Source organism: Rhynchophorus ferrugineus, unplaced genomic scaffold, assembly GCF_030347505.1.
Source record: "Rhynchophorus ferrugineus isolate W39M unplaced genomic scaffold, kcgeb_rfMv2 rfM10, whole genome shotgun sequence".
Classification (NCBI taxonomy): Eukaryota; Metazoa; Arthropoda; class Insecta; order Coleoptera; family Curculionidae; genus Rhynchophorus; species Rhynchophorus ferrugineus.
In genome coordinates, this window is record NW_027472589.1 from 15262762 (window position 1) to 15278348 (window position 15587).

Sequence of the window (15587 nt, forward strand, 5' to 3'; positions counted from 1 at the left end):
ATTTTTAGTTAGAAGAATTTTTAATTAAAAATTCAGTTAGAAGTTATTGCATTACGAATACTAAATATGCCTTTCTATTTAAATTACGCATTTTTGTTACAAGTCATTCCTTTTAGTTAAAGTAGTTCAAATACTGCCTATCGACCCTTCTGCCTTCTGATGCTTCTGACTATCGAAAATGCAATTTTGAACGTTCCATGATTAGTGTTTGTATACACTGATTGTCTCAATAATACTAAATTGTTATTTTACGCAGAGGATTATCAAAATTATCGAAGTTCATAGCAGTTTACATTTACAAAGTTTTCCTCAAAATATATGGCTAATCAAAATATCGTACAAGCGCACCTAATATAAATCTCTCTCCAGATATAATATTTAGTCTACAAATAAGTAAGAACACACCTTCAATAAATGGTGTTAATATTGTTTGATATATAACACCATATCTTAAGAACAGAGATCTGACAAACAATATAATCTGGAAATATTAACTATTCTGTATTAGTACAAATATTTTAAAATTATTTTCGTGTTTGGTATTTACAAAAGGTCTAGAATATGGTTGGGCGATGTCGAAACAACATGAGAAAGAGGCTTCACCCGAAATGAATTACTGAATATTGCATGTACATTTTTCACCCAGCCAAATCATTAATTTACAGGTCTATTATGTCGATATTATCAAGTAACTGAAAATTTTATGAAAAATTCATATTAACCAGCAATAAATGTCACTTTTAAGACCGAATTCATCCAAAGCTTTAATATTGTCATAAACATTATCATTGGTAGGCAAATTTACTAATGTACTACTTTACTCGTAATCTAGCTGTTATTATAATTTTTTATAACAAGTAATTCTTAACAAATGTGGACGTGGCGTATAGATGATGCACACTTTATGAGATGTTTAGACTAGCGTTGGGAACTATCGACTGAAAACAGTCGAAACAGTCGATAGTCAAAAAAATAGCGCCTGAAAATAGTAATTACTATTTTCAGTCAAATGCACGGTTCGACTGTTTTTTTTCCATTCGTGATGTCAGACGAAGATGTACGAATTCTTGTCTGTATAAAATGTGAGATAGGAAAGGACGGAGATAGATGCTTGGAGCAGTTAAGTTTAAATGTCTTTATATTCTCCAATAGTAGTATAAGCGAGACAGAGATGTATATATATATATTCATTCCCGTGATAACTTTAAAGAAGAAAAGGAAAAAACATACTAATTTCTATTATCATGTAATAAATAATATAATTTTAAACGAAGTAGGATTACTTTTATACTGAATGTTCCGTGGATGTATAAAAAGGAATGGAATAATAACACCACAAATGTTTATCGTGTTTTAATATATTAATTGCTATTTTTAAATAACGTAGCATAATAAATATAAATAGTACAATACAACTTAAATAAAACCTAAAAACTAAAGATTTTCAAGAACCATAACTACTAAATAAAATGTAAACGTATACCTAATCATTGAAAAATCGAATCCATTATGAACCTAAAAATGATCGTACAATAACTACCAGACCGTTTTTAAATAAAAGTTTTATTTATTTTTGAACGGAAATATTTTTAAATTACTGTGAATATTATCATGTTCAACTTTTCTCCCGTGAGGCGATTTCTTCGATCTTTAATTATTTGCCCAGATTTTGAAAAAACTCGTTCCCAGGGGACAGATGTTGCGGGTATAGAGGAATATTTTACGTGTAACTGATATAATTCAGGTAGTTTTATTTTATGGGTTTGCCAAAAATCCAGTGGGTTTTCTAAACGCCCAATAAATGGAATTTCCAAATACTGCTAAATCTGTAAAGTTGCTGCAGTACTTGGAGTAATTACTTTCGTTCTAGCCATTTTTTATCAAAATATCTCCAGATGTCAATACATTCTTGGTCAGTAGTTTTGTCTTGAATTTCGAGTTGTGGAACTATATTTGTATTTTTTGAAGTTAGAATGGAAGATACCTCTTTTGTGATAACTTTTTGTATCGCCTCAGCATTATTTGCAATACCAAATCCTGCTTTTTTAAATCTAGGATCTAAAAATGTGGATTTCCCGCATATCGTATTCATTTCTAAAATTACCAGTCTTTTATTGATGACATCTAAAAGACAATTTTGTCATTTTTCCCCATTCACTTGTTAAAATCCTGGATTTGATGGAATATTGCAGTCCTCTTATTAACCGTATAATTAAAGACATCGTTGGGATATCTTTCACCAGATAACTCAGTGATCATTATTTCAAGGGGCTTTAAAAGTTGAACATATTCTGTTAAGATAGTCCATTCGTTATCAAATAAAAACTGTGGTGCTCTTCTTAATAGCCCACAAAATAAATTGTTGAATATTAAAGTAGTGTTTTCCTATCAGAAAATGTATTTATTACAAATATTTAATATACTTTATTCATCTCAAGATATTTAACAACTGCTACTGTAAAAAATTCTTCAAATCTTTTGGATCTATGCAATTTCTGAAACCTTTGGAACCTAATTTTGGTTTTCAAGATTTTAGGAAAAAAGTTTCGACAAACAAGAGGCCTGGACAAAAATCGTGAAAGTTTATCAAAAAGTATTACCTATTACATCAGTTCAAAGTATTACCTATTTTGCCAGTCAAAAGTATCTTACTATTTATTATTTACAATTTAATTTTTTGCCCTCAAAACTAGCGTTCCAAAATACTGATATATTAATTTGCAATATATAACTATATATGTGAATAACTCACAAGCAAACTACAAAAAAAAACATAAAACCACATATATGTAAAATCTATACAAGCATAAATTCGACGCATTACTTTCAAGGTCGCGGCTAGGACGGAAGGCCAGAACGTTAAAAATCAGTCGAATGAACTAGTAGAACCGAAAATAGTAACTAAAAGTAAACGACTGAAACAGTCGATAGTAAAGAGTAATAAAAACACTCGAACCAAAAATAGCGACTGAAATAGTCGATAGTAAAGAGTAGTCAATTACTGAACAGTCAATAGTCGATTTCAGTCGATTGTTCCCAACACTGGTTTAGACCTAACCTACAAACGACACGTGTTAAGGCGTTTAATTAAAAAAAAACGTAATACTTTTAGTCAGATAACATTTGTTGAAAGACTCCATGTTACGAGTCAAGAAAAAGGATGTTCAAGTTGAACGAATAGTACTTCGAGTTGCTTATGATCCAGGTATTGGCGAAATTTAGCTCCTAGCGACTACCGACTACTAAATAATTTCGGCGGGGAAAGACTCTGACTGAGAGGTGAAGAGGTAATTATCGCAGTTGAAGCCTATTTTGAAAGCAAAGAAAAAGAGGAGAATAAACTCCCCTTTAAGCATTTTATAATTTATATATAAAATTTTTTTTTTCTTTTTTATATATTTCCAGTCCAATCTCCTTTTACCAACTATGGGTTTATCTGGACTGGACCTAAAGTTTAACGTAGCCTCCGAACCACGGTCCTCAGTATTAAGCCTACCGACTGGCGAGTGACCAACTTTAGAAATCATCCCAGAAGACATCCGGTCTTATCCAGCCTGGTTACTGGCGTGACTGGGATCATTTTCCTTGTGGGATTTTACACTCTTGCCTAGAACATTCACAAATATTAAACAATTACAAACATAAATTTACGACCATGCCCCAGCAGGATTCGAACCCGCGGCTATCGCAACAGTAGGAGGACCGTCCTATCGCCTTTACCAGTGCGCCACCAAGCCGACAAAATATAAATTTTGATGGGGATAAGCGCATTCATATTTGTGAAATTATGGAAATACGTGTTATATACTAGTTATTATTATATAGCCCTGAAAGTGTTCAATATATCCGTGAATCAGAAATTTTTAGACAAATGATCCTTTCTACTGCCGGCACTTTTCTTCGTTTTTCTTATACAATAATATCAGGCCAATTTTAAATATGTTTGCATCGAAATCATTCGTTTTTTTTTTCGACAAACTCCGTATTACGAATGTCTTGATCCCTTGGTAGCGTATCTGCACACCTAAGACTTGTTCTAAGTCATTTTTTTAAATAAAATATGACATTTTATTTATTATTATAAAACACTGATATGCTAAAAACATTTATTTTGAAGTTTCTAGATTTAACTCCATGGTTATTTCTTAAATGTCATGTTTGTCAGTTCTCTACACTCAACATCCTCTCTCTTCCCTTGTCACTCACTTGAGACACACTAATGGGCCCTTCCCCATCGTATTTTCATCTTCACCCTGCGCATCAGTGAAAATTTTATTACTACTAGCTGAGAACTCTGGAGAGAGCTACATATGCATATTTGATATGTAATAAACCCGTAATTTCAGGGAATATTCGTGCAGGAATATGAAAGTAATTTTCAGGAATCTCCAGACCATATTCAAAACCCTATTAACATTATATTTACCTTAATTACCTAATTATTAATCACTGATAAAGTTGAAATATAAAAATTGTTATATATATATATATATATATATATATATATATATATATATATATATATATATATATATATATATTCAAAAAACTATTTTTGATTATATCAATATGTTTCACACCATATTTGGAGTATTCCAGGATCTATAACCATATATACTCATAACAAGTTATTAAAATTTATCAGATAATGTATTGCGAAACCATTTTTTACACTATTAGAGGGGAAAAGCGGAAAGGTTCGAGGAGGGAAAGATTTTGAGAAAAATATTAATGTAAACATATTGCGTTTATCATTACAAATACCTTACAATTCATGGGAAAATTATTACGATGCTAATAAATAATTTCCAAATTATTTTTCTGAAATTTCCTTTTCAATTTCAATTACATAGTCCATCATAAGTTCCTCCCTATAGGTTTAATACCATTTGTTAGTTACGATCAAATGAAAACGACAATCTTTTTTTGAAAAATAATTAATTCATGGCTTTTGTATTTCGTTGATTGTTCGTGAATTTTGGAAAAAAAAACAATGCTATCATTGCTAAATCAGTCTTCAATACACCAGTCATGAGCTCGTGTGATTTTGTTCTGATCCGAAAAACAGAAAACCTTGAAAGACCCTTGTCTTGCCAGCATGGATAAAAGTGGGTAGCAGGGAATTACGTGCAATCTAATTTGAACTACTTTGTATGGTAAAAATTAATAAATAAAATTCTTTCTTAAAGATAAACATTTCTATTAATGTATATCTAGTTCTAATTCTGATGGGAAGTTGTAAAAATAAAAATGCTGCAATTCAAAAAAGTACATTTACTATATTTTTTAAATTATCCATTTAAAAAAAATACAATACAACACAAATAAATCAGTTTTTCTCAATTAAGTCGCAATGTAATCAATATAAAAACAATTTTGAAAAATATAAAAAAAATAAATATTCTTATTACATATTTTCCACCCACAATAAATCGAATATAAATGCATATATGGAACAGTACGAAGTATAGAAAACAATTGGAATACTTTTGGAATGCAAATATATCTCTTGGAAGCCTTTTTTATATAAATATCGAGTAACACTACTGGAAGGCACGATATCAAATAATTTAAACAAATGTACGAGTGGTACACACTGACCCTTTCGTAACTTATCAACTTATAGCATTAGAGAGTTTTAAAATTCGTTTGAAATATACATAGAACTATCTAATGACCTTTATCTTATAATTATCTTTTTTCTAATATAAATATAAACCCTTAAAGTAATAAATTTGAGACTGAAAGTGTATATACAAATATACACTCTCCATGGTAGCGTCCATGTCTTTTGCGTCCAAGTTACATGTGTCTGGTGTTTCCGAAGTTAATGCCAGACTGGTTGGCGCCCTTGTTAGAGCCCATTTGAAGGCCGATGATCGTTTGGCCGGCTTTCAATTTTTCTTCGGAAAATACTCTTTCGTTTTTCTCAGCCTCTTTCGGTCCTATGCTGGGTTTACCATAGTTACCGGCCTAAAAAGTAACAAATATGCGGTCAAATGATACTAAAAAAAGCTTAAGTATATTATAAACTATTTTTGGGTGTTACATCAGTTTTATCAATCTCCAGTTGTCGAGCAGATAACAAATAATGTATTGTTAGTTATCTACCTTCGTGGTCTTTTTCTTATTATTATAAAACGAAATTTCTTTATATTATTGAACTAATCAATTAAATTTTTATCTAGTAAATTAGTCCAAACTGATAACAAAATTAATAAACCACACTATATAAATTCAAGTAAGGCCATATAGGGTTAATTGATCATAAGAATTCCGAATTAGTATCATATCACTCTTTATCTCTAGATTAGTTTTAATTAATTACTAGTCACCTAATGTTCGTGGAATTTTTCTACTCTATATCGAGATACGAAATATATAATGGAGATAAAACAATCACAAAAACATGCAAAAGAAAACAAACCAATTCATGCATAGTGTATTACAGGTTAGTACTACTTTTTATAATATTTTCGAATATTAGTTTTGGAATAAAAAAAGGGGGATGGGGCATAAAGGTTAAAGGAAACGGTAAATAAAAAATCCATCTAGGGACTAACTTTTCTGCCCAAACTTTGCAGGCAAATAACGACGGAGTTGAGGTTCTGCCTCTCCCACAGATCAACGGTTTGGAAAGTCTCCTGGGCAGGTACTCCAAGTTGTCTGGCCGCTTCCAAGAATGCGTTGATATTCTCCATGCATTTGAACGCCATCTTGCTGTTGTTGACTTTCTTGACGATGCCGCTTTGGATCGAGTTTACCAATCTAAAAAAATTAATCGATAAGTAAATGGTGAATGCGCGATTACTAAATGGCGAATGCGACACACAGCCATCTGTGATAATATGATAAAATAAACGCCCGTACAATTAATTATAGACGTTATAAATGTTTTTTTTAATATCATGGGCTTGTCGATTTTATTAATGAGTTATTAATCGCCTAATGATATTCGTTCGTTTCTCTTCGTTATTGTAACTAATTTCTCAAATTCGTTAAAAAATTTATTTGATTTAAAATTTGGACGAGGTAATTTAAACCGAAATAAACGGTTTTCCGAAGAAACCCTCGGGTTGACCTGCGCCACAGAAGTAAAAATCAACCGCGCAGCTGCTGCTTAACAACTTGAACAGCATTCCACTGACGATTTTTTACGGTTAAATGAGTCATATTCTCAAATAAGTCGATAGATCGCGGATGATGTCATGCCGCATGGTTCAGATTCAGATAATTCGTGTTTTTTTTTTTCAACGGATATCAGTACATTTTGGCGTTAATATCCGATATTGGTGAATTTTATGTCCGTATGAAAAAATTACTCGAGATGGGGAAAACAATGGTGATACTCACTGACACAGGAGGGTACCGTCCTTGAGCACCTCGTAGAAGTTATCCATGTCGCCAGCCGTGTTGACACTACCGCCTGTAACTTGGTTGATCCACACCAAACATTCTGTGGCCAATTCTTCATTGTATTTAGCGTTTACCTAAAAAGAAAGAAACAACATATTGAATATGTCTTGAAGCAACATAATTAGTTGAGTAATCAGTTTCATTCAGTAAGCTTCATTTAGTGTGAAAATTACTGGAAATCTTAATAAAAATGGAAACAGAACATAATTGCATTTAGAATATGTAGCAGCAATATGAACAAGTAACAGTCGAACTTTGTCACATTTATTCTTGTATAACGGCTATTTTTCTTTCAATAATCATCTCAAAGATCTCATAATGTTTTCGTTTACTATTCATCTTCTTCATTTTCAAGCTTTTTTGATTGATTAGAGCGTTTTTGGCGATTATATCATATATTTTGTGTGGGTAATACTTTTCTTTGAATTATGCTTCCTACAGATAATATTTTATAGTTAAGAAATTAATAGCGATAAAATACACTTTAATAACTAACTAATAACTAAATAACTTTTTTGTGATATGCTGTGATGGAGGACAATTTTTGGACAAAACTATTTTTATCAAGATAAATAAACGCTGAACTATAAAAGATTGAAGAAAAAGGTTGAAAATATATAGTATATATCCCGGTGATAATAATACCCCTAAATGGTGAAATTATACGACCAATTAGTTGATATATGACCGTTTTATTAAATTCATTAAGAATTATCAACAAATATCGATTTTAAGAGATATTGAAGAAATTATAAAATATTGAAAACACTTATTTTAGTTTAGGCACTATAATTATATCATCCATTGATACAATTGATAAATTAATATATACCAAATTAAATTATATATAATTATAAATAATTGCATCAGATTGTGATAATATCCTGTTAATTATTATATCTTATTATAACTGTGATTCCTAATAAACTGTTTTAATACAAATACATAATAATATAATACAATAATGTTTAATATTGCGTTGATACGTCATTCGACGACAATAAGCGTTGTAACAAGCAGTACTTTGTACTACTCTGTCATATGCTCATTTGCTTTTTTTACTAGTAATTGTTATTGTTGATTTGTTAGGATTTTTACAAATGAATCAGAAAGTGTACAATCAGAAAAAAGGAAACAAAACATCATCAACACGCAAGAGGTTACCCCGTCACTTCTGACATGCACCAGCATAATTCATACTGGTTTTATCACATTGACGACGTTGTAACTTAACATATAGAACCACTCATTCACTGGTGGATTTTTAATATTGATGAATAATTATGTGTTACACATAAGGTTACAGAAAACTCTTCTTTTTTGCAAATGACATTTTCAGTCAATTTGCGTGGTAGCTATTACTATGGCACTATGTTCTTGGAGAGTTTGAGCTAGATTTTGTTAGATAAAGCTTACAGTTCATTTTCTCCTAACTTTTTTGGTCACCCAACCTGGTTTTTGTCGTTGACATCAAAATTGTCACTTTTAAAACAGTAAAATCAAAACCGACAATTAAGATATGAAGGGGCAGCATAACCATAAGTTCCTAAAAGTGCTTGAGTGCGAAGTCCATCGGCAGCAGCATTTTTTCAAATAAAACAACAAAAACCGTCGCAAAACATCAAAAATGCAGTTTATGGGAATATTAAAACTATCGAATTTAATAGTTAGGTTAAGTTGTTAAACTTCGCTTTTTCACCAATCAATCAAACTCCATCACACCATTATACATACGTCATCAAGATGTTTAATGTATTACCAGCCGCAATTTGTAAATTTGTTTATAATCAGACGATAATTTCCTTCTTATTTTATTCCAGTTAAAAAGAGACATAATGCTGTCTGATTAGTTCGAACGCGTAAACGAATGAACTTGTCAAAGTCGCCCGGTTATCAGACGTATGCAAAATTCTTGAAAGCAATAGTGATAAGTAACCTCTAAACTCTAACCTATAAATTATTGTGGCTGTATAATTAACTGTAGTTTTTAGATATAGTATAATATTCAAATAAATTATATTTGATAACATTTTTGTTCAATTATTTTATTTAGATTAGAATTTTGTTGTATGTCAAAGCCAAACTGAACTAAAACTCAGAGTTGATGCGGCAACATTGCGACATTTTGATGGCACAAATTTCGTATGTACAAAATAACTTTGAACAGATTTTAAGTTCACGTACAAAATAGGTGAACTTGGAAAATATGTGAACTAAATGGTCAAAATTTCATTTAAATTCATTGAGTGGTTTTCGAAAACAACATAAAAGCACAAAAAAATTATTATTGAGGCCGCTAAGGTAGTAAAACTGTTATTGAAATATTTCGTTTATACGTTAATTTAATTAAACACCTAACGGGATATTTTTTCATATTCTCAAGCCTTATATATATATAGTTGTTCGAGTGAGTAAAGTCATATCAAAATTCGGATCTTTGCTATTTTTGAAAAATTCAGAATTGTCAAACAATTCCTTGTTCTTTCTAGTATCCCTAATTTTACTTTGTGCGATAGAATAACGATCATATGGAACATCATGTTAACCGTCTCGAAAAATCCAAATTCAAGAAAAACGCGGTTAAAGTATAATTTATAAATAATTTAAATTTTGAATACTCTTCTGAAGAGCATATTCTATAAGTTTTGAATGAGTAAAAATAGACATTTCTAGAATAGAATACTTAACTTATTAATACTCTACCTAATCTATAAAGCTAACTTGTGCGAACAAACAAAAAATAAATTAAACGTTTTCATAATCAACTGACGAAAATGCTTTTAAAAAAAAACAACGATCCATATCAGAAACCGTACACGTCTCCGACATACGTTAATTCGACTCCAAACATCGCTAATTTATATCGCAAGGAGAAGCCGGCTGACCGAAAGAAGAATTTATAGTTGCTGATGTAATGTTCAATAACGACTTCATACGGGATGAGTCACGGTTCGATTCAATTAAATATTCGCATAGCGACCGATAAAACGACCATTTTTCACAATTAAATTCGCGATCACATCGTGCGGTTTCTGCACGTGCGGTAGCCGTCGATGTCCAGCCTTCGAGGTTATCGAAATCGAAACCAAAACCCACTACCGCCCATTTTTTATTTCCTAAAACCATAAACTACGGGGATAAGAACAAGTCGTAGTACTTGATTGGTTAGTTGTGCGCATGCGCACTTAAAATGGATAACATTTCAATTTAGTTTGGTTATGTATGACGTTTTCGATGTTGTGACAACCCTGTATCTCGCGTAAGAAGTAAATGTACGGCAACGATATTGTTTCTGTTTGAAAAACCGTTCATTACAATCTGTATTATGTAGTTCATTCAAGTTTTTTAATACTTTGTAGAAGATTCTTACGGGAAATTGGAGAATTTAAGAAAACTTAACGTCTATTTATTTAAGCTTTTAGATAGTTTGACAAATGTCGTTTAACAGCTGTATAAGCCGGCATAAATGGATCAAAATATGTATAAAGTTATTAATTTCTTAGTGCACAGTCCAGTTTATACTTCATTGTAAATTTACTCGTTCAAAATACAGACAAGCATCAATATTATTTATTTCCGCTCCAGAAAACACAACTAACAATGTTGTGCATCAAAAAGCATTACGCACAATTTTTTTGGAAATATGTTTTTAAATGATTTATTCCAATCTGACTCGAATATTCATAGCTCAGATGTTGATAAAAACAACTAGTAAATGGAGTCTTGAAACCATTAATGAAAACGGAAGAAACAAAACAATTAATTAAAATAATTCAGTTAATATCAAATATGGTGTATTTCAGTATCGAAATAACACCATCGATATATTTAACTATGTATATTCGTATATTATTCTTGTATTTCCTTTGTATTTGATTTTTCATCTAGTAGCATCTACGTATTTTGTACATTCCAAACATGTAAAATATTGTCTGAAACAGTGTCAGTACCCATTACTTATATATTATAATTAAATATATATGCTAATACACCATATATTTTAATAACCACTAGAAAACATTGACAAATACAAATGTAACATACCTTACCAAACAGTGTTACTAGATAACTAGTTAGAAAATTAAATTAATTATCAATTTCTTTGTAATTTCGTTGATACTTTCTTTCATATTTTAATTTTAGTTAATTTATATATATATATATATATATATATATATATATATATATTAATGCTGTTCAAGTGATATATACTATGGTATACTAACAAATATAATGAATTAATTAATTTTGTAGATTGCTATGAAATAAAGGAATATTTACGTTAAATAATGTGAAAACAGAACTGGCTTGCACATTATAGTAAAGGTAAGAATGAAAAATGCTCATATTTGTATATGTTATACTTAACATAATGAGTAATATTATATATATCGAAATCAGTAATCTTATATATAAAAATGAATCGCAAAATATGTTCCTAAGCGCATAACTCAACAACGCCTGGACCAATTTGGCCAAATCTTTTTTTAAAATGTTCGTTGAAGTTCAGGGATGGTTTTTACGGCGAGAAAAATTAGAATTATTGCTGGAAAAACCCTAAAAATAGCCCTTTTTGTTTGAATTTGTTTCGTGTATCAGTTGACAATTCATCTGTCATCTGTCAAAAGTCATCTGTAACAGACAACTTTTTTTTTTAAATTTGATATGACTTGAACTCAAATCCTTTTAATCCGTACGAATTGTTTTATTTATTTAAAATTTTTTATTTGTTTAAAATTTAATTCAAATTTTAAATAAATAAAACAATTTGTACGGCTTAAAAGGATTTGAGTTCAAGTCATATCAAATTTAAAAAAAAAAGTTGTCTGTTACAGATGACTTTTGACAGATGACAGATGAATTGTCAAGTGATACACGAAACAAATTCGTATATCGTGTTTTGTGCAGAGTGTTTAGTTAGTTAGTGTTTGTTTAGTTCGTGATTAGTGAAAAAATAATTTATATTTGATTCGCGTGAAGCGCGAGCGCGACATTCAACTAATAATCGCGCAAGTTTGAATCCAGCTGCTTTCAGTTACGATGTGTCAATTGACTACAGTAACTACCAATGTGTTGTTATTGGTTCTATGAACTTGGTTTGCTCACACTGTAAGGCATTAAAATACAAAAACGAAGCCAATGGATTGTGTTGCGCAAATGGTAAAGTGAAATTGATACAATTGGATCCACCACCAGAACCATTGTACTCATTGGTTTCAGGAATAGGAACAGATTCTATACACTTTTTGACACATATTCAACAATATAACAATTGCTTTCAAATGACTTCATTTGGGGCAACAAATGCAGTTCGGGAAAATTTTATGCCAACTTTCAAGGTATGTATTATAGCAGTTACTCATAATTATTTTAGCGAACAAAATTTTCTGTCACCAAAGTTAAGATGTGTTACTAATCTTCAATTTCTTAATCATTACGAAATATATCACTTAGTCATCATATTATATGGTGATTCAGTTTCAGTGACACTTTTATTATATTTTATATTTGATAGATATTAGTTAAAACTAAATATATACTTTTTAAGATCAAATATTATTTAAGTTTGATCATTGACAATCCATTAATTTATACCACACCATAATATTTTTTTTATTTACAGATACAAGGGCAAATATATCACAGAGCAGGTTCACTGTTACCAGTGTCAGATAGCGACAACAAATTCCTGCAAATTTATTTTATGGGCAATTCACCACAAGAAATTGATCTGCGTTGTGCACATAACAATTTAGTAAAAAGGTCTATTGTAGAACAATTACAAACTTTATTTCATCAACACAATCAATTGATTATATTGTTTAAAACTGCCCTGGATCTGATGCCATCCGATAATCACAAAATTGTAATCAGAGCTGATAAAACACCTGCAGGTCAACATACAAGACGTTTTAATGCACCAACTATTGATGAAGTTGCTATCGTTGTAGTTGGAGAAAACTTGGAATCCCGTGATATTGTTTTACATCGTCGGAATTTTCAATTACAACCTATAAAGGAAACACACCGCTCATATGATGCACTGCAATATCCCATTATATTTTGGCAAGGTGAAGATGGCTACGATTTATCAATAAAAATGATAAATCCCATTACAGGTAACTAAAATATTAGTTTAGCTATGGCGATAATATCTCAGTCACTATATTATGTATTTTAATTTTATATTTGAATGTTATTAAAACAAAATCTGTTTACAGGTTCTGAAACCAACAAAAAAGTCAGTTCAATGAACTATTATTCATACCGCCTAATGATTCGGGAAAATGCAGATAATCACATATTGAAATGTCGGCGATTATATCACAAATATGTTGATGACATGTATGTTAAAATTGAAACGGAGAGATTAACATTCATCAGGTTGAATCAAACCAAACTCCGACCTTCGAGATGCGATTAATACTGATGGAAATGCACAGAATGTCGGTCGGATGACTATTCTTCCAGCAACATACATCGGAAGCCCTCGGCATATGCACGAATATGCTCAAGATGCCATGTCGTATGTTCGTCATTATGGTACAGCAGATTTGTTCATCACATTTACATGCAATCCGCAATGGATAGAAATTAAGCAGGAGTTATTACCTGGGAAATCATCCATTGATCGTCATGATATTACAGCCAGAGTCTTTAGACAAAAGTTGAAATCTTTAATGAATTTCATCGTAAAACATAATGTGTTTGGTGAGACACGCTGCTGGATGTATTCTGTGGAGTGGCAGAAACGAGGATTGCCACATGCACACATTTTGATTTGGTTGGTTGAAAAGATAAGGCCAAATGAAGTTGATGCAGTGATATCAGCTGAAATCCCTAATGTACAAGTAGATCCTGGATTGCATGAGGTAGTTATCAAAAACATGATACATGGTCCCTGTGGAACTCTTAATCAAAATTCACCGTGTATGATGGATGGTAAATGTTCAAAACGATATCCACGGACATTAATATCGGAAACAATTACTGGTAATGACGGTTATCCATTGTATCGTCGCAGATCGACAGCAGACAATGGAAAATCAACAATTGTCAAATTAAATCAACAAGATATTGAAATAGATAATCGTTGGATTGTTCCATATTCACCCATTTTATCAAAGACATTCAAAGCACACATCAACGTTGAATCTTGCCATTCAGTGAAATCGATTAAATACATTTGCAAATATGTAAGCAAAGGGAGTGATATGGCTGTGATTGAAATTGGTGCAGAGAATTCTAATGATGAAGTTACCCAATACCAAATGGGCCGCTATGTCAGTAGTAATGAAGCAGTTTGGCGAATATTTTCTTTTCCTATTCATGAGAGACACCCTTCTGTTGTTCACTTAGCTGTGCATTTAGAAAATGGACAAAGAGTGTATTTTACAGCACAGAACGCAGTACAAAGAGCTGCTCAGCCACCATCTACTACATTAACCAGTTTTTTTGAGACATGCCAAAACGATGATTTCGCACAAACATTGCTATATTCTGAAATGCCAAAATATTATACCTGGAATCAATCCTCAAGGAGATTTATACGACGGAAACAAGGAAAACCAGTTCCAGGATATACAGATGTATATTCCACCGATGCGATTGGCCGGATTTATTCAGTACATCCAAGCAATGATGAATGTTTTTATTTACGACTGCTATTAGTCAATGTACGTGGCCCAACATCATTCCAACAGTTACGAACTGTTGATGGTGAATTGTGTGGATCCTACAGAGAAGCCTGTCAACGTTTGCAATTGCTTGAAAATGACGCTCATTGGGATCAAACTCTCAATGATGCTGTAATATCATCACACACTCATCAAATACGAACATTGTTTTCTATAATCATATCTACATGCTTCCCATCAAACCCAATTGATTTGTGGATGAAGTACAAAGATTATATGTGTGATGATATTTTGTATCAAATACGGAATAGAATGGGAAATCCAAATATACAAATCAGTGAAGAAATTTACAATGAAGCATTGATTTCAATTGAGGACATGTGCTTGATAATGTCAAACAAACTATTAATTCAATTAGGCCTGACCGCGCCCAATCGTCCAATGCATGACGCTTTTAACCAAGAGTTGCATCGAGAAACGTATGATCTCAACGCTTTGAAAGAATAAATTCAAACAAATCTTCCACTATTAAAT

The 15587-nt window shown here is 31.4% G+C and overlaps 3 protein-coding genes across 3 annotated transcripts in view; 2 read left to right on the top strand and 1 right to left on the bottom strand.

Moving 5' to 3' along the window:
- LOC143204166 (uncharacterized) overlaps window positions 1-15587 on the top strand; it is a 243729-nt gene that overhangs the window by 155331 nt on the left and 72811 nt on the right. The gene's annotated exons all lie outside the window — the stretch shown is intronic.
- The window catches only part of Chd64 (transgelin calponin-3), a 41971-nt gene continuing 31643 nt past the window's right edge, over window positions 5260-15587 (bottom strand). Inside the window, exons 2-4 of the mRNA XM_076416666.1 lie at window positions 7354-7490; window positions 6564-6768; window positions 5260-5973 (exon numbers count right to left, since the gene is read on the bottom strand). Of these exons, the coding sequence (XP_076272781.1) occupies window positions 5803-5973; window positions 6564-6768; window positions 7354-7490 (513 nt within the window). The 3' untranslated portion in view covers window positions 5260-5802. The remainder of the gene's footprint in view (window positions 5974-6563; window positions 6769-7353; window positions 7491-15587) is intronic.
- Window positions 13005-13851, top strand: LOC143204178 (uncharacterized). The gene is made up of 2 exons (XM_076416663.1): window positions 13005-13535; window positions 13638-13851. The coding sequence occupies exons 1-2, from the start codon at window positions 13121-13123 to the stop codon at window positions 13838-13840; spliced, it is 618 nt and encodes a 205-aa protein (XP_076272778.1). The 5' UTR covers window positions 13005-13120; the 3' UTR covers window positions 13841-13851.